General features: G+C 47.7%; 4 protein-coding genes across 5 annotated transcripts; 2 read left to right on the forward strand and 2 right to left on the reverse strand.

Annotated features, from left to right (window-relative positions):
* Window positions 1–4,732, reverse strand: foxj2 (forkhead box J2). Its single transcript, XM_047033546.1, is given in 13 exon segments — window positions 1–613; window positions 903–1,117; window positions 1,119–1,251; window positions 1,562–1,663; window positions 1,759–2,007; window positions 2,098–2,389; window positions 2,576–2,728; window positions 2,810–2,941; window positions 3,106–3,189; window positions 3,328–3,402; window positions 3,833–3,966; window positions 3,969–4,184; window positions 4,468–4,732. Coding segments are annotated over 12 exon segments (1,866 nt in total). The 5' UTR covers window positions 4,153–4,184; window positions 4,468–4,732; the 3' UTR covers window positions 1–500.
* A 226-nt stretch (window positions 4,733–4,958) lies between these two features.
* Window positions 4,959–8,901, reverse strand: isoc2 (isochorismatase domain containing 2). 2 transcript variants are annotated; one of them, XM_047042039.1, is made up of 7 exons: window positions 8,831–8,901; window positions 7,682–7,758; window positions 7,094–7,221; window positions 6,447–6,659; window positions 6,265–6,335; window positions 5,480–5,597; window positions 4,959–5,157 (listed from the first exon to the last, which is right to left on the reverse strand). In XM_047042039.1, coding segments are annotated over exons 2-7 (597 nt in total). In that variant the 5' UTR covers window positions 7,683–7,758; window positions 8,831–8,901; the 3' UTR covers window positions 4,959–5,091. The 2 variants fall into 2 exon arrangements, with proteins under 2 accessions (XP_046897995.1, XP_046898005.1); XM_047042049.1 differs by lacking the exons at window positions 7,682–7,758; window positions 8,831–8,901 and adding an exon at window positions 7,452–7,614.
* On the forward strand, window positions 7,765–9,963 carry atg12 (ATG12 autophagy related 12 homolog (S. cerevisiae)). The gene is made up of 4 exons (XM_047042083.1): window positions 7,765–8,263; window positions 8,836–8,972; window positions 9,088–9,150; window positions 9,752–9,963. Exons 1-4 carry the CDS (start codon window positions 8,161–8,163, stop codon window positions 9,809–9,811), a joined length of 363 nt encoding a protein of 120 aa, XP_046898039.1. The 5' UTR covers window positions 7,765–8,160; the 3' UTR covers window positions 9,812–9,963.
* A 3,316-nt stretch (window positions 9,964–13,279) lies between these two features.
* Window positions 13,280–17,358, forward strand: si:ch211-149k23.9 (germ cell-specific gene 1-like protein). The gene is made up of 6 exons (XM_047041943.1): window positions 13,280–13,561; window positions 14,877–15,059; window positions 15,223–15,270; window positions 15,360–15,512; window positions 15,790–15,901; window positions 16,057–17,358. The coding sequence occupies exons 1-6, from the start codon at window positions 13,339–13,341 to the stop codon at window positions 16,427–16,429; spliced, it is 1,092 nt and encodes a 363-aa protein (XP_046897899.1). The 5' UTR covers window positions 13,280–13,338; the 3' UTR covers window positions 16,430–17,358.
* The last annotated feature ends 186 nt before the right edge of the window (window positions 17,359–17,544 follow it).

Consider the following 17,544-nt stretch of genomic DNA (forward strand, 5'->3'; position numbering starts at 1 on the left):
TACACGTGCTTGGCTTCTCTTTAATGTCATGACTTGACTCTGAACAGCAATATCTCATCCATTCTAAGACAAAAAGTCAAACAAGGAATGTACCTTGTTTCATGTTCTGATTTCATTTGATAATCAGCCCTTCCCAACCCCTTTCAGCTGAGTAAGTCAGTATTTAGAAGCTTTTACAAAGACATTCAAACCATAGGCAAAAAAACTAAACACACACCAAAAGGCTTAAGCGAATCCCAAAGCGGTAAGCGCAGCATTCAGTCATAACTGATCTACCTGACCCCCATGTTCCGCCCTGCTGGTGCATGGTGGGACGCCCCAAGTAGTGACAGGGAGTGAAGAAAAGTGAGGCAGCTGCATAGTGTTGCAGGGCATGTGACCCCCCCCCCTTGTGACCTCAGTTTTGCCCGTCTTCCCCTACATATTCAGGGGGAGAACTGGGCGAGGGGTTGGTAGATCCTGAACTGAAGCCCTGAGTGAAGTGGACCCTGACCTGCTCGTCAGACGATCAGAGAGTCCCAGTCGAAGTCATCTTGAAACTCCTCGCTGTTGCTGTGGAGATGTTTCATTGGAGGACGGGACCGAGGAGCCAATGGCTGAGGCTGGACTCCGGCTGAGGGAGGGGAGGAAACGAAAGAGATTACAAATAGTGACGTCACCGGTACACTTTCATCTGCTGACGCTCGTTTTCGAAGAGAAGAACATGGCAGTTTGGACAGTAACAGGAAGTGAGACTGACATCGCCGAAATAACTTTTGACAATCTGTGTTTTCATCTCCTGATTTGACAGTTTCATTCATTTTCCGCCTGGCCTCCAATCCCTTTAAGTTAATCTGTACTGGAACAAGGGATTGTTTTTTTTTTTTTTTTTTTTTTTTTTAATGGAAGTTTTGAGATCTTACCGGCAGAGTGTGGTGGCTGGGTGGGGCCAGGCTGTATTGGAGGGGCTCTTTGTTGGGCCTGGGGGGGCAAACTCCTCCTGGGGGGCTGCCCCATGCTGGGAGGAGGCCCCAGAGGGGGATAGAGCAGGGGCGAGGGATGGGGGAGGCTGGCCAGGGACAGAGAGCTGGCAGAAAGGGGAGGAGGGAGCGACGGAAGAGCACCTGGCGCCAGGGGGGGAGTTCCCAGGAGACGAGCCAATCAGGCCCTTCTGAGTGAAGAAGCGATTCAGCGAATCGCAGAGGGAGGTGAAGAGCACCGGATCCAGCGCCCAATCACAGAGCTCCGCCTGTCGCATGCTCTCCACCAGGTCTGAGAAAGAAAGTGATCAAACAGACCCAGAAGAAGTTACACAGTATTTTAGGCTCATGCTACTTCACAAATGTACGTTATTTCTTTGTTCTAAAACTTGTTCTTCTTCTGGTACACATCTCCTGGCTGTGTACTGCTTTCACATACTCAGTGTTGACAAAAATAAGGAGCTGTTTAAAGGTTACGCCTGTCAGGAAGTGCAGCCTCTGGGATAATGTGCAACCCTGGTGTGATAATTGAACATTTGGCTCGCTCAACGCTGTTGGGATAATCTGATGCATGTGTGTGTGAGTGTGTGTGTGTTACACACCTGGGTAGCTGGTTAGGTCTATAGCTGCCCAGTCCAGGCTGCTGGCAACACGGAAACTCTCCTTAAGTGAGTCTGTGGTGCTGAACCAATCAGGCGGCAGCACTAAATAGAAGGGATGGACATGCAAACAAAGCTCTGAGTAGCTGACACTTTACTAGGTGAGGTGTAACATGTTTTGGTTTGGTCAGATAGCTCACCATTGGCATGAGATGGTCTGTCAGTCTCTGGACGATCTGCAGGGGGTCCAGTGTGGACTGGGAGTCCAGGGGCCACTAAAGGTCTAGGGGCCACTAAGGGGCCAGGGGTCACTATGGGAACAGGGGTCACTAAGGGGCCAGGGGTCACCAAGGGTCCAGAGGACAAAGGGCAAGGGGACATTGGAGGGAGGGTTGGAGTGTGCAGCGGGGTACTGTCACTGGTCAGCCCAAAGAGAGCGCCAACATCCGCTATGAAAAGGAGAGGATTCCGTCAGAGAGACTAGAAAAAAGAGAGATAGAACTGCCAGCGAACACACAAACGCACACGGGGGAACTCACATTGCGAGGCACCTCTTTCCCTCATGGTCCTGTAGAGGGACTGGAAGGAGGTGTACAAGTCTGGCAGGTTCAGGTCAGCGAAGGAGAACCGGAGCGGGGGTTCAGTGGACAGGTGTGGGGAGGCGGTCGTAGGTGCCACAGAGATGGCAGGAGTGGCGATCGTAAGGTGGGGAACCGGATGGGGAAAGGTGAGAGTTGGAATGGTCGACGGGGATGCTGTAGAGGGGGAGAGAGTGACAGGAGAGACCGAATGGGGCACAGAGATAGAGGGGGAGAGAGTAGAGGGGGACAGAGTATGGGGCACAGAGAGAGAAGGGGAGAGAGTAGAGGGGGAGACAGTATGGGGCACAGAGAGAGAGGGGGAGAGAGTAGAGGGGGACAGAGTATGGGGCACAGAGAGAGAAGGGGAGAGAGTAGAGGGAGAGACAGTATGGGACACAGAGAGAGAGGGGGAGAGAGTACAGGGAGACAGAGTATGGGGCACAGAGAGAGAGGGGGAGAAAGTACAGGGGGAGACAGAATCAGTGACAGAGAAAGAGGGGGAGAGAGTGGAAATAGACACATTGGAACAGGGGGCCGAGAGAGCAGACGAGTAGGTGGAGACCGGATTCGGGGTGTAGGGTGATCGCATCTGTGAACGTCAAAGATGGAAAAAGGTGAGAGACCACACGCGCCACAAGACCACTGGCTGCTGGAAGTGGAGTCACTCTACCTTGTAGGGAGGGGGAGACAGTGAGTCCGGGTGGGGTCTTAATGGAGAGGCTGAAGGTTGGTGCTCCGCCTGGGGGGACGGTAGCTGAAGAGGGGGGCCCTTCTCTCGCTCTGTCCTCCCCTCTGGGGGTGCCTGTGGAGAGTTAACAGGTACTGACAGAGAGCAAGAGAGAGAGAGAGAGCAAGAGGGGGAGAGAGAGAGAGAGAGAGAGAGAGAGAGAGAGAGAGAGAGAGAGAGAGAGAGAGAGAGCGAGAGCAAGAGAGAAAGCATGTGTCTTAGAAGAACAGCAGACATACGGTCGTTTTTGCTTCCTCGAACGGTCGTTTGGTTCCTCTCGCTTGGTGGAGTTCTGAGGGACTGTCCATTGTCCAGTAGGAACCCTGGAATCACATATCAGTGTTAATGACAATTATACTTTGTAGTCTGTCTAGAAAATGTAGCTAGGTGGGATTGTATTCATGGAAACAGTAGATTTGTTCCACCAAAGGTATACTCCCCACAGTTCGTTACTGCATCACCTTGCCAGGGTCAGTGTGCGGCCGAGGAACCTTCCTGAAGCACTTGTTCAGGGACAGGTTGTGACGGATAGAGTTCTGTGAGGAAGGGAAGACTTGTCAGCAATACAGACAGATTTTACTGAACAGCACCTGTTACATGTAGACTCACGTCTTGCGAAAGTGTGACTTGATGGATCAGACAAGAAGGATGTGTTTGAATTTTAGTGGATAGTTCAGTGGACGACCCACATGGACTAACATGGGCTGCCTGTTAGGCTTTGGGGCAACCGATGCTTCACTGGACCATGTTGTCAGGTGGCTGAGCGGTTAGGGAGTTGGGCTAGTAATCTGAAGGTTGCCAGTTCGATTCCCGGCCGTGTCAAAATGACGTTGTGTCCTTGGGCAAGGCACTTCACCCTACTTGCGTCGGGGGGAATGTCCCTGTACTTACTGTACGCTCTGGATAAAAGCGTCTGCTAAATGACTAAATGTTATGTAAATGTTGTTGTTGGTTTGTGAGGCCTACCTTCCACCCACGGCCCGTCCTGCTGTAATAGGGGAAGGTGTCGCTGATCCAAGTGTAGATGTCATTCAAACTCAGCTTCCTGTCCGGCGCCGCGCCTATCGCCATGGCGATGAGAGTGGCGTAGCTGTGGGGGGCTTCCCCTTGGAGCCGGAGGGCGGAGGTGACGACGACACACGGGGTGGGAGGTCTCCTCTCTCCCTCCCCCTGTCCTGTCTCCCCTCCTTGCCTCCTCCCCTCTCCTTCCCGGAACGCAGGCTGCTCACTCCCAGTTGTGGGAGCCAGTCGATGCTGGTAAGACTGGAGTTTAGTTCTGAAGACATTCCCTCTCTCTTTCTCTGTCCCTCGGGGGGTTCTGAGTGTTTTTAAACAGTGAAAGACATGGTATGTTCATGTGGCACGCACTGTAAAACTGCAACAGGATTGCCTTCTGTAACGTAATACTGTAAAACCACACCACAGCTTGAGCTAGCATTGTTTACTTTTCCATAGTTCAAAGTTTTAAATAAATGATTGTCCGGAGTGTTGCAGTGGAAACACACCATCTTAGAAAGACACGACGTGAACACCGGTGTTTCTCGTGCCTCCGTTTGCTTTAGCTAGTTATTAGATTAAAGAAGAATTCAGACAGTGCTTACCTCTCTCTAGTCACTGCAGGCCCGAAGCCTCACACTGTTAATATTTGATGTTGTCATCAGATCTGCGTAGGAAACTTGCTCTCTTTCTCCTCCCTCACGGTATCTCCTCTCTCTTTCTCCACACACAATCTGCAAACGCTTGCCGGACACCTTTTTTGTGTTCTCTCTTTTGGAAATGTTTATTTGGGGAAGAGAGAAGAAGAAAAAAAAGTTTTCGTTTCCCTTTTCCTCCCTCTCTCTCTGCTTCCCCTCCCTTTCTGGCTTCTCCTGGATGATGTCACTCACTCCTCCCCCCCTCTATGACACCACCTGTTCTGCCCCCGCCCCCACAGAGTTCAGACACGCCCCCTTCTCTTCTCTGCTATACTTTAACGTTGTACTTGAGCACCAAGGCCAAGTCCATCTCAGTCATATAAAGAAACACCGCAAATGATTTTTGTCAACGTTTTCCAATTGTCAACAAACAGCACCACCTATATGACAGCAGTCAGAAGTGTTAACTTGTTTGTTTTATTTCAGTATGTGGCCACACAGTGTCACAGTGCATTGCGCGAGGCCTCTGACAGCCTCGGAGACAGGGATGAGCGGGGCTCCTACAGGGATGAGCGGGGATGAGCGGGGCTCCTACAGGGAGCTGAAGAACGCCAGCAGGCCTGTGTCTGGCGAAGGGTGAACCAACAGCTTCTGGATCTGCAGATACACACACACACACAGACACACAGACACACACACAGACACACAGACACACACACAGACACACACACACACACAGACACACACACACAGACACACACACACCATCTCAATGGTCTTCTACAGGTCATATTCAGGTCATACATTATATCAACACTTGTAGGAGCGACTACACTGGAATACTTTGTCCTTATAGTATTGACCCTGTATAATCCTACCATTGGGGTACTCATTTCTATTGGACTCCTTTGTTAGAGAACGTGTTTAGCCATATGTTCTGATCTACGGCATCATTTGATGTCAGCTGGATGGTAAGTACCTCCTTAAAGCAGGGGTGTTTGGCATCTTGGACCAGCTGCAGCAGAACAGCTTCTGTGGTGGTGAGGAAGGCTCCACTCTGTCTCAGTCGAGACAGCGCAAACAACCTGTCTGTCTGACTGGAGAGAGAAAGAACAACCTGTCTGTCTGACTGGAGAGAGAGAGAACAACCTGTCTGTCTCACTAGTGAAAGAACAACCTGTCTGTCTGACTGGAGAGAGAGAGAACAACCTGTCTGTCTGACTGGAGAGAGAAAGAACAACCTGTCTGTCTCACTAGAGAGAGAAAGAACAACCTGTCTGACTGGAGAGAGAAAGAACAACCTGTCTGTCTGACTGGAGAGAGAAAGAACAACCTGTCTGTCTGACTGGAGAGAGAAAGAACAACCTGTCTGTCTGACTGGAGAGAGAAAGAACAACCTGTCTGTCTGACTGGAAAGAGAAAGAACAACCTGTCTGACTGACTGGAGAGAGAGAGAACAACCTGTCTGTCTGACTGGAGAGAGAAAGAACAACCCCGTCAGTCTGACTGGAAAAAGAAAGAACAACCTGTCTGTCTGACTGGAAAGAACAACCTGTCTGTCTGACTGGAAAGAGAAAGAACAACCTGTCTGTCTTCCTAGACAAACAAAGAACAACCTGTCTGTCTGTCTGTCTGTCTGACTGGAGGGAGGAACAAATATGATCCAGAAATCCAACATCAATCTGCAGCACCGAATTCACTGTACATACTGTAAACGGGCATTTTCAAACTGTCAGCTGATGATGTCGTGACACTGTGTGATACCTTCTAGAGGAGACGGCATCCGCCACAATGTGGACTTCTACGCCACTCTCCAGCAGGTCAAAGGTCGTGCACTGATGACAAGACAGACTGGATGAGTCAAAAGAACAGAATCCATTTGAAGGAACCGCTCGACTCCTCGTCCTCTGAGCATGACATCAAGTTAACGTGGGCCGCGTCCTCACCGCGATACAGGCCTGGGTCTCGATCCCACACAGGATGGCTTGCTTGGGGCTCCCCAGGGCCCGCAGCTCCTCCTTCACCTCCTCCGTCAGCATGGTGAACTTGGTCTTGTCGTAGGCCGGCAGGTCCCCGGCGCCCAGCTCTGGCACGGTGGGGCCCAGGCCCCTGGGGTACTGCTCGGTCACGATGGGGGGGATGCCCAGGACCCGGCTAGCCTGCAGGGACGGAGAGGGGAGGCAGTCAGTTTGGGGGGGGGGGGGGGGTTTGACCCCCCTAATTAAGACTTGGACTCCCCCAAAAGAGGTCAAACAACAGGTCAGGGGGGTCGATACATTATTAATATATCGTGCTTACCTGTAATCGTAAATATTACTTTACACCCTAGAGAAGAAGTTGACCCCCCGACTGTCATTGTATAACGTAATAGCACTCTGTAGGCAACACAGCTGTTGCATAAACTCAGACAATCTTTACTTCTCTGAACTGCCTGGGTTCATGTTAGCTGCACAAAGCTTGTGTCTGTGTGTGTGTGTGTGTGTGTGTGTGTGTGTGTGTGTGTGTGTGTGTGTGTGTGTGTGTGTGTGTGTGTGTGTGTGTGTGTGTGTGTGCGCGTGTGTGCACTGTACAGGTGCTCGTGGGTGTGGTGTACCTGAAGCAGCCTGGCAGCATTGCTGACTATGTTGGTGAACTGGAAGATGTTGGGTCTGAACTTCTCTTGCATGTCACACAGAAGGAGCACGGAGCCCTCGGTGGAGAGTCTGCCGATACTACCCGACACTGAAAAAACAAGGATACCGATTAAAATCTAAAAAAAATAAAGTGCTATCTTTTGTACGGTGTCTCTGATGACAGTAACTTAGGTAGACCACAGTTGATATTGGCCGGGTTTCCCAGATTCGTTAAGAAGTTCTTGGCGTTAAGAGCTTCTTAACGAATCTGGGAAACCCGGCCATTGGCGTTGCTCAAACATAGTTGCAGGTAGCCTGAAGCACCAAAATGACCCGTACAATCTTCACATCAGCGTGCAGGTTAGTGGAGAGCAGTACTTGGCTGTTATGTCTGCACTGTCATGGCCAAATGGTGGTGTGTACAAAGGTCATATTCTCGAAAAGAACGGGCGCATGCAAATCGTATAGCTATATCCAGATCATGCACGACAAAGCCTAGCTGTCTACTCTACATGCTAATATGATCGAGAAAGACGTTCTGTAATGGAAAGCTAAAAAAACAAGCTTACTGTTGTCAAGTATCCGTTGTGAGGAAAAGGGGGTGTCGTCAGGTGAAAGTCTATTGCTGTTGGATGTGTGACGCCCCCTGTAAGATTTTAAAACGTTTTTTTTTTCCTCTTAACTACACTTCATATATGTCCTTCTGTGTGGTCAATACTGTAGTTGATTACAAGAAATTAATTCACCACCCAGGCCTACTCGATTTCAGAATCGTACATTTCAAATTACATAACATAAACTGTGTTAATATGATTACGGCAGTGGTATATTACAAGTGTCCAAAACATGGTCAAAATAACGTCAAAACAACTTAAACCGTTGAAATGTCTAAGGACAGGGGTCTCCTTATAGACCCTCTAAGACGGTGAACCAATCATATTGTACGTCAGGATAATTGACATTTGGATTATCCAATGGCGTGCAACTTTTCCGGAAGTATCATAGATTGCGACAGCTCAGTTCTTCACACAGGAGAGAAAAGCAGAGGATGTCTGATAATGCGGAGTCCCCCACGGAGGCGCCAAAAGATGAGCCTTCAGCTGTACAACAACCCGCAGAAGACTCGACGACAACAGACGAGAAGAAAAAAAGTAAACATTTGTGCAATTTGTGACTGTTTAAATTGGTGTACAGAGATCTCGTGCTCTCTGTTTTTTAGTCGCATAGAGAGGAATGTGGTAATAACTATTTCCGCGAATGTGACCCGGAAATCGTTGACAGACGGTCATTTCAGCCAATAAAATGAACGTAATTGTGTAACCAACCAATGGATTTACATAGTGTGGTAGGGGCGGGAGTTGTTTGGATGCATCGCTACTGTTTTATTGACAGTGGGCTATTCAGCTGTGATGTCTCTAATGTTCAACATAAACTGAACAGGATTTGATATGTTTGCTTCTTTAGAAGTGGACCAATAATTTGTCGCTGTCACGTGTTTGTGATAGCACCAGGTGATCATGTAGTCAGTGTTTGGCTATGTGGTTTTCTATTCCTTTGCGAATCTCGTTAAAAGGTTCCAGAGATGCATATAATGTTTTATGACATTAATGCTTCACGCCGTTATGGTAGACGTTTCAACGGTTACCTACACGAAGGTTGTGATTCATATGTTGACTATATCTGAGCTTATACCGCTATACCATATCATTTCTCCTTACCTTAGTTGACATCTTGTTGAAGGCAGTGGGTGACACTCCCATAATGAAGACGAAGAAATGGTCAGTCGAGAAAGGCAGGACAGTGCAATCTCTCTCTCTGTTCATCGCCCGTTTCCTCAAGATGGATGCTAATGAACAGCTGGTAAGACTGCATAAAAACCAAAATTATTGAGTGGTCCACAGATGAAAAACGCTAATGATAAAATTTCTCTTTTTTTATCACACTTATGAAATTGTTTTTCCTTTTCTTCTTTCAGTTTATCTATGTAAATCAGTCATTTTCACCCTCACCCGATCAAGAAGTAGGTGTCCTCTTTGAAGTAAGTAGCAATATTTCTGTCAAGTAAACCTTGGACAGTTTTCATGTGGTGAAGTTACCAGCAGGGGATGCTGTAGGTTACACAATTTTCTGCACGCAATGAGTGAACCTACACACAGCATTTAGCTTTACGAATCTTACTCTGTTTCAAACAACGTGGCAGCGTTCCTTGATGTGTTGCCCCTCACTAAGGGAGAGGCCTCCCTGCATGTGTCAGAACTGTTTAATGACACTGTAGACCACACAAGTACTTTACTGTGCTCCACTCTGGTCCCCATTGGGATATCAGAATCAGAATCAGAATGGGATTTATTCGCCATGAAAGTTTACACTGACAAGGAATTTGCTTTGGCAGGAAGGTGCATACAATAAACATATATTATTGTTATATTATATATCCCTGCCTTGCCAAACTGAACTGACCTATGTTGTAATGTAGCGGACGAAGGGATGAGGATATTTGAGAAAGTTCTGTGCAAACCAATTCCTTCAATTTTCCTTTTTTTTGTACTTGGATCTAACCCAAAATGGGTTAACCGCAAGCAACCCTGCTTATACTCGTTCAAAAAGACTGACTTTCTCTCTGTCCCTCTGTCTTGCAGTGCTTTGGCAGTGATGGGAAGTTGATTCTCCATTACTGTAAATCCCAAGCCTGGGGTTGAGGAGTGGGTTGCAGTTGTTTCCCCCGCAGTAACTTCACACAAAAACGTTTTTACAATTTTCCTTATAGACTAACGTTATCAAAATGGCACATTTCTCATTTCTATTATTCTGTATATAACAAAATGTAAATAAATTATTGTCACTGAACAAACCCATGCTTCAAATCATTTGTAAATAATCATTTGTAAATGTTTTCTTAGTTGGCAGAACACAGGATTTGGTTTGGATGTGACCAGCTGGTTCTGGTTTGACGAGGTGAGAAAGCTAAGATTCCACCACTGCATTTAACAGCATGCTGAGGGAAGTGATTAAACACTACTAGCCGTTAACACACTCATTGATGACTTGGGAGCGCTGCCAGATAATGGTCTAATTAGGGCAGAGAGAGAGAGAGAGAGGGAGAGGGAGAGGGAGAGGGAGAGGGGTAGAGAGAGAGAGACTCTCTAAAGAAGTGAGGATGGAGGGAGGAGAGGAAGGGAGGGCGCTACAGTAACAGATGGACTTAGAGGGATTACATGGTTGAGGATAGGTCTGTGACACAAATTCCCAAGAAAGACAGAAAAAGGGGAAGGGAGTGGCAGGGAGGCGGGCACACACACACACACACACCCACCGGTCTGCTGGAGAGGAGGGTCAGGAGAGTCGGGCTGGAGAGGTAAGGGTCACTGCTGCTCAGTCTACAGGGGGATTGTGGGTACTGCCAGAGGCGGAAAAATGACATGAAGAAAAGATTGAGTTGTTGGGCACCGAGGAAAAAAAAAAAAAAAGGAGGCCTTAGGTGAGAGATGATCCGAACTACGCTGGAAGACAGACAGCAACCGAAGCTTAAAAGTGAACTGCTGTACTGAGGTATGCTTAGAGAGGATTTTGTCAAAAAAGATTTCTGTCTACAGTGAAAAGACTGCAATGGCAAGGCTTGAAGAATATTGAAAGATCGGCCACCGGTAGAAATAGTAATGTTAGCATATACTGTCATGAGATGATAGAGATTTCCAAAGTTTCGAGTATGTTCCTCGAGTTACAATGTTGTGTGACATGGCTGAAATACTTTAGGGTAGTATTGTACGGTTTACTGTTGGTTAATGCTGGTTTTGAATGAAGCACATTTGAATCAGTCTCTATCTTGAGTTTTCCTGATGCCAGTGTATGATGAAACATGACACCATGGAGCATGTTCTGTCTGAGTAATCGTAGAACAAGAACATTACTCCATTCACCATGTTGATGGACTGAGAAGATTATCTTTAAAATCACAAAAAAGCACATACATTTTACGGCAATTGGATTTCTCATCGAAAGCCTTGTAGTCCCTAATGGACTAGCCCACATTGGTCAAAGGGCTATATTATTGCATAATGGTGGTCATACAGTATTTTGAATTTGTTGGCCTGCCTTGTTTCTGCTTCAGCCAAACTGCTTTAGTGATGAAATGATTCAAATTTGCCCAAACCGGCAAAACTTCCAAAAAGGTGATGGTTTTGAGAAGTAATAAAACAAAGAAGTTTAATACAAGAGAATGTAAATCTGAGTAGATAGCGCTAGTGACGAGAAAACAGCTTAGGCCTTCATTGAATTTAAATGCTGAATATTTTAATACGTATATATATATATATATATATATATATATATATATATATATATATATATATATATATATTTAATCGTACTTAAAAAGTACTTATACTTAACTGTCCTTAAAGGTTTAAGATTATTTACCATCTTTCAGATACCAAGCAACTTAGTATACATTAACTATCATTTCATGCAGAGTAGGTTATCAAAGTTTAGAACACAGTTTTGCACCTGTACTAAAAAGGTTTCCAAGGATCTGTTCAAACATTGTGGTCTGTTGATAGCAGGGCAGTTCACCAGCAGGGCTGTTTGTTCACCGCAGGGCTGTTCGCCAGCAGGGCTGTTCGTTCACCAGCAGGGTGTTCACCAGCAGGGCTGTTCGTTCACCAGCAGGGTGTTCACCAGCAGGGCTGTTCGCCAGCAGGGCTGTTCGTTCGCCAGCAGGGCTGTTCGTTCACCAGCAGGGCTGTTCACCAGCAGGGCTGTTCACCAGCAGGGCTGTTCGTTCACCAGCAGGGCTGTTCACCAGCAGGGCTGTTCACCAAGAGGGCTGTTCGCCAGCAGGGCTTTTCTCCAGCAGGGCTGTTCGCCAGCAGGGCTGTTCACCAGCAGGGTGTTCACCAGGAGGGCTGTTCACCAGCAGGGCTGTTCACCAGTAGGGCAGATCACCAGCAGGGCTGTTCACCAGCAGGGCTGTTCGCCAACAGTCCTTAAAGATTTGTTAGACCTCCATGGTGTGGAACCTTCTGGGATCTGTGTTCACACAAGCTAGTAGAGACAGACAAGAGTTAAAGTTGGTTTCACACTCAAACACACCTGACACAAACAGATTAGAGTAGATTAACAGGGGGGATTACCAGCAACATTCGATTTAAATCAAAGGCTTAACCAATAATTTCATCCAAAAAGTAATCTGTTGACTACCGCCTCATCTTGACCTCAACTTCCAGGCCAAAGTAGGAGTAGATGATGAGCCAGCCAGCCTGCCAGAAGGTCTTAGTCAGGAAGACGGAAGACATAAACTCCCAGGAATGTATTAATTACTAATCCTCTTTAAAAAACTCCTGATAAACACAAACAAACAACCGCAGGAGTTGTTTGCACCAGGGCAGATGTAATGTCCCCGGAGAGACATGCGATGCTGGTGGAGATGATATCTGCAGAGTAGAGTACGCCTCCTCGTGCCACCTGCCCTAGCGCTCCAGCTGTCAGGAGAAACATCTAGATCTAATCAAACACCAACTATTATATCAATCCAACACGCTAGTTTGCTGAGGGCTGGGCCTTTAACATATAAGCCCCCCATCCCCAGCCATAACTGCTTGCTATAGATTGATTCTAGGGAAGAGGTTTATGTGTATATGGCTCTGGATATTTATTGGAAATGCTGATTTATAACAGGATAACGCAAGCTGTCCGAAAAGGCATATGTCCTTAGATCCTACCGTTTTCTCCTGGTTTGAACCTATCTTCTTCTAAATCCTATTGCTCATTTGAGTATTCCATCTGCCCATTCACCCTCTTTTTTAACTTGACAGGTTCTTATCCAACTCTCCCTCTCTTATAATCCCCCTGATCTTTGTCCCTCTGTCTATCGTTTGTCATCTTTTCTCCCTGCGCCGTTACGTCATCGCCAGCTCTGCTTAGCGTTTCCTTCGTAGCCGGTCTTGTACTTCCTCTCTCTCATGCATGTGGTGTCTGTACTCTGGCCCTCCGCCGAGCAGGCGGACCTGCAGCTCCTCTCTGTCATCACCACCCAGCGCTCCCTTCTCTGTTCTCACTGCCAGACACTGACATCATAACCCCTCACACTCTCTCTTCACAAAAAAGACTTCTCCACGGGGCTGTCTCCCAACACTATCTCCCCCCCCCCCCTCCCCACCACCTCCCTCCTCTCCTCCCCTCGTCCCCTTGAACTGTTTCGGCTCGGCTCGTCGTCCTCCTCACCGCCACCATGGTGTGCTTATCTCCTCCGTGGGTCATGTTGGAGAACATGTCCCGCCGCTCGCGCTCCCTCCTCTCTCTGGCCCTGACCACCCTGGCCCTGGGCCTCTCCATCCTCGCTCTGTGTACCTCCTACTGGTGCGAGGGCACCCACAAGGTGGTCAAGCCCCTCTGCCTCTCCCCCGTCAAGATGAAGAACTGTGGGCAGAACAACAGCGAGCCTTACACCACAGGTACTGTACCGGGACTGCACCGCAGTTCAGCCAAAACCTTTATACTGTACAACTCTAGATATTACATTTACATTTTAAGTCGTTTAGCAGACGCCCATATCCAGAGCGACTGATAGTAAGTACAGGAACATTCCCCCTGAGGCAATTAGGATGACGTGTCTTGCCCAAGGACACAACGTCATTTAGCGGGCCCGGGAATCGAACTGGCAAGCTTCTGATTAATAGCCTGATTCCCTAACCATCTGAACGCCCAACAATTAACAACATGTATTAACAACACATTCGAAAACATGCCTGTTATTTAACAGTGGCACTGTCACCGGGCCTGTAAATACATCTGTCACTGATACACTCACAAATAATTTCATCTTAGTTTTGATGCAATGTCTTGAATTGTCATGAATTGTCACTTTCAATTCAAGATGATCAAACATGACAGTATTTGAGTCCAGCTTCTTTTCTCCAGCTCTAATCCCAGTGTTCTGCAGCAGAGCAGAGTTTTACATAAGGATAACACAACTTGGACAACACTGACCTCCACAAAGAAAACATGCTCTCTTTTGACAGGGTTTGTGTCACGCTCACTAGTGACAGTCTATGCCAGGCCTCCCCAAACTACAGCCCGGGGGCTGAATATGGCCCGCCCACGCATTTGGACCGGCCCTCTGAACAATGCCAGAGAAATCTTTATTAAATCTAAATCTCTGGTCCTGTGGGCTGACACACATCTTGTCTCAGAGATCCCAGATTGTCGAAGATCCAAGAGACAGACAATGGAAGCCCCAGACGCAACAACACTTCACAGGATTTAATGTTCTCAAATTCAAACCCACGTAAACTCTGCCTTGTGTTCCCGTATCATCAAAAAGAATACCCAGAATCAGGAAGTAACTTCCTTTTCAAAAACTTTGATTTTGTGAGTTGATGTTAATCTGTGGAGTGTGAGATTGACTGTAGAGTTAGGCTGTCTATGAGAGACAGAGAGCGGAACCAGTTTTTTATATTCTTCAGCAGATGTGCCTAATCCAGTGAGATTGAACAGCTCATCACTCCATACTGTAATCCAGTTAGACATCTGTAGTAGTACTCAGTGTACTCTGGACTTTCACAGCATGGAGTCTCACCTGAATCAGACAAATCACACGCTCACACTCACACACACGCTCACACACACACGCTAACACACACACACACCCTCACACACACACACGTGCATGCACAGGCACCTAAGGAATCGAGAGGTACACTGTTTGAATCCAGTTCATCTCTCCCCTCCTTCTCCCCCCCCCCCCCCCCCCCCCCCCCCCTTCCACAGAGAGCCCCACCCAGAACCCCTACAACCGCACGCTCTCTCCCCTGAGGAGAGACGAGCTGACCAAGATCCGTCAGAGGCAGCTGGCCAACGCCGTCCACTACATCTGGGAGACGGGAGAGGACAAATACGCCTTCAGATACTTCCACACGGGGTTCTGGGAGAGCTGCGAGAAACACAACGATGGTAGGACAGAGAGACGCTCACGTGCACGCACCGACGCAAACACACACTCATACATGCAAATACACACACACACACGCAAATACACCCCCCCCCCACACACACACACACACACACACACACACAGGAATCAAAAGTTCATAGCTTTGTTTCAATTTCTCTCCAGGTGAAAAGTGCCGAAGCTTTATTGACTTAACTCCGGGAGAAACACAAGGTACATGTCATCCCAGTTTGTCTTGCGTGTGTGTTCTCTGTTGTTCTGGCTGTTTGTAAACCATGCTTGTGTGTCTGACTGTGTTCCAGGTGTGTTGTGGTTGTCAGTGATATCTGAGTTCACGTACATCGGCCTACTGGGGATGGGTTTCCTCCTGATGTGGATAGACATGATGTGCTCCCATAAAGAGATGCATGCCCTTAAGATCAACGCATTTGCTGCCATCTGCACTGTACTGTCAGGTAAGGTCTTTGTCTCTCTTTCTCTTTCGTTGTCTCTCACGTAAGCTTTCTTCTCTCTGAGTCTTTTTCATGACTATCTTTCTTCTTCTCTTTCTCTTTTTTCTGTCTCTCTCCCTCCCTCTCTCCTTCTCATTCTCCCTCCCTCCCTCTCTCCATCTCTCCCTCTCTCTCTCTCTCTCTCTCACTCTCTCTCTCTCTCTCTCTCACTCTCTCTCTCTCTCTCTCCCTCCCAATACTGTTTTCTTCTTCCTACACATCCTCCTGGTGTCTGGTGCAGGTCTGATGGGGATGGTGGCCCACATGATGTACACCACCGTGTTCCAGATGACCGTCATCGTGGGTCCTAAGGACTGGAGGCCCCAGACCTGGGACTACGGCTGGTCCTTTGCGTAAGTGTCACCAGCTTCAGGAGAGGGACACATAGCTCTATCCCGTGCACTTTATGCAAAGTTATACTCATTTGGTGTATTTCTTTAACACGTTCTTACTGTTCGCACATTGTTTTCACTCTGAGTCATCGCTCTTGTCCCGCCTGTGTCCCCAGGCTGGCGTGGGTCTCCTTCAGCTGCTGCATGGGAGCCGCGGTCGTGACCCTTAACTCCTACACAAAGACTATCATCGAGCTCCGTCGTAGACAAAGGCTCCGATTGGAGGAGGCCAGGGCCGCTACCCACGCCCCTTCCTATGACGAGGTGGTCCCCGGAGGCGGGCTCTATTCTATCAGTGGCCTATTGCAATGCCCGGATGGTATGATTGACGTGGCGTGGGCCCCGGACGGGAGTGTGCTCGGAGTCGGGAACGGGGATGTACCAACTCTGGTGCTGGTAGGGGGGTGTGGACCGGAGGGGTGTGAAGACTGCGAGAGAGAAATGGATGAGATGGAGGTGGCCATGGACAGAGCTGACTCGCCCTGTTAGGTTGAGGATGAGGAGGGGTTGATGAAGGACACACACTGCTCTCTCTCTCTCTCCTGCTCTCTCGCTGAGAGACTGAAGCAGAGAAGAAAGCTGGACATGTGACTTGTGTTGAAGTACACGAGAAAAGGACTAATGTGCACAATGTAACACAATGAAATGTTATTCACCTGTGTACCTTCTGTCTCTAATAAACAGAACCGTGCAGGCTAGAGGGTCTAAACACTGAAATACAAACATGGACAGGTTGTACTTCAGGTTTATCTCATACAGTACACTTCTCATCAGTGAGAAATGGTAAGAAGCTGCAGTTAATATCTATATACTGATGTCTATCAATGTGTTACGGTTAACAGATCACTTTTACTCCACCTTCAATTCCCCAGTTTTACCTCAAAAGGAAAACGGACAGACTGTAGGTCTGGTTTATGTCAAATTGCAGCATCTTCCCCCAGATGATCTCACTGTCCGATTAAGGAGGAGAGACTCGACGCGTTTCTACATCCGTCTCTTTGTGTTCTGTTCTTGTAGAAAAGGGCTTATGCAACAACAAAGACAAGCACCTAACAAAGTGATATTGTTTTCTTTTGATCAAGAGACAGAATCTAAATCAAAACAATCAGTCTGCACGCTCAGATGACACAGACGTCGTGAACGATTAATTGAGAGAGATTGAGATCCACATACCGGTGTGTAGTCAGAGACAAGGACGAGCACAGCGATTTGGAGAAGTCTGCTTTTCGATGTCGAATTGAAGATTACGACGGTAATCCTGATTTGGATGGAAAGAAGGAGTGTGAAGAGGAGATGGAGGATGAAAGAAAGGGGGAGGGTCACGGAACAGTCTGGAAAGAAATGCAGCGCACACTCACATACGCCCTCCACATAAGACGAAACCATCTGCTGACATACAGTAGACTGTCCAAGCGATAGGTTTCAACTCTCCTGTGTCATGTGGTCCATTTAATCCTGGATTTTCTTAACATGAGTGAATAATAAAAACGTAAGACCCTCATCCTTTGTCAGTAAATGACAGATTTAAATGCATGTTTGTGTTGTAAGAGTATGTCAGACGGATTTGTTTTTACTACCAAATTATTAAACGCAGATGCCTTTCT

Source organism: Hypomesus transpacificus, chromosome 2 (genome assembly GCF_021917145.1).
Source record: "Hypomesus transpacificus isolate Combined female chromosome 2, fHypTra1, whole genome shotgun sequence".
Classification (NCBI taxonomy): Eukaryota; Metazoa; Chordata; class Actinopteri; order Osmeriformes; family Osmeridae; genus Hypomesus; species Hypomesus transpacificus.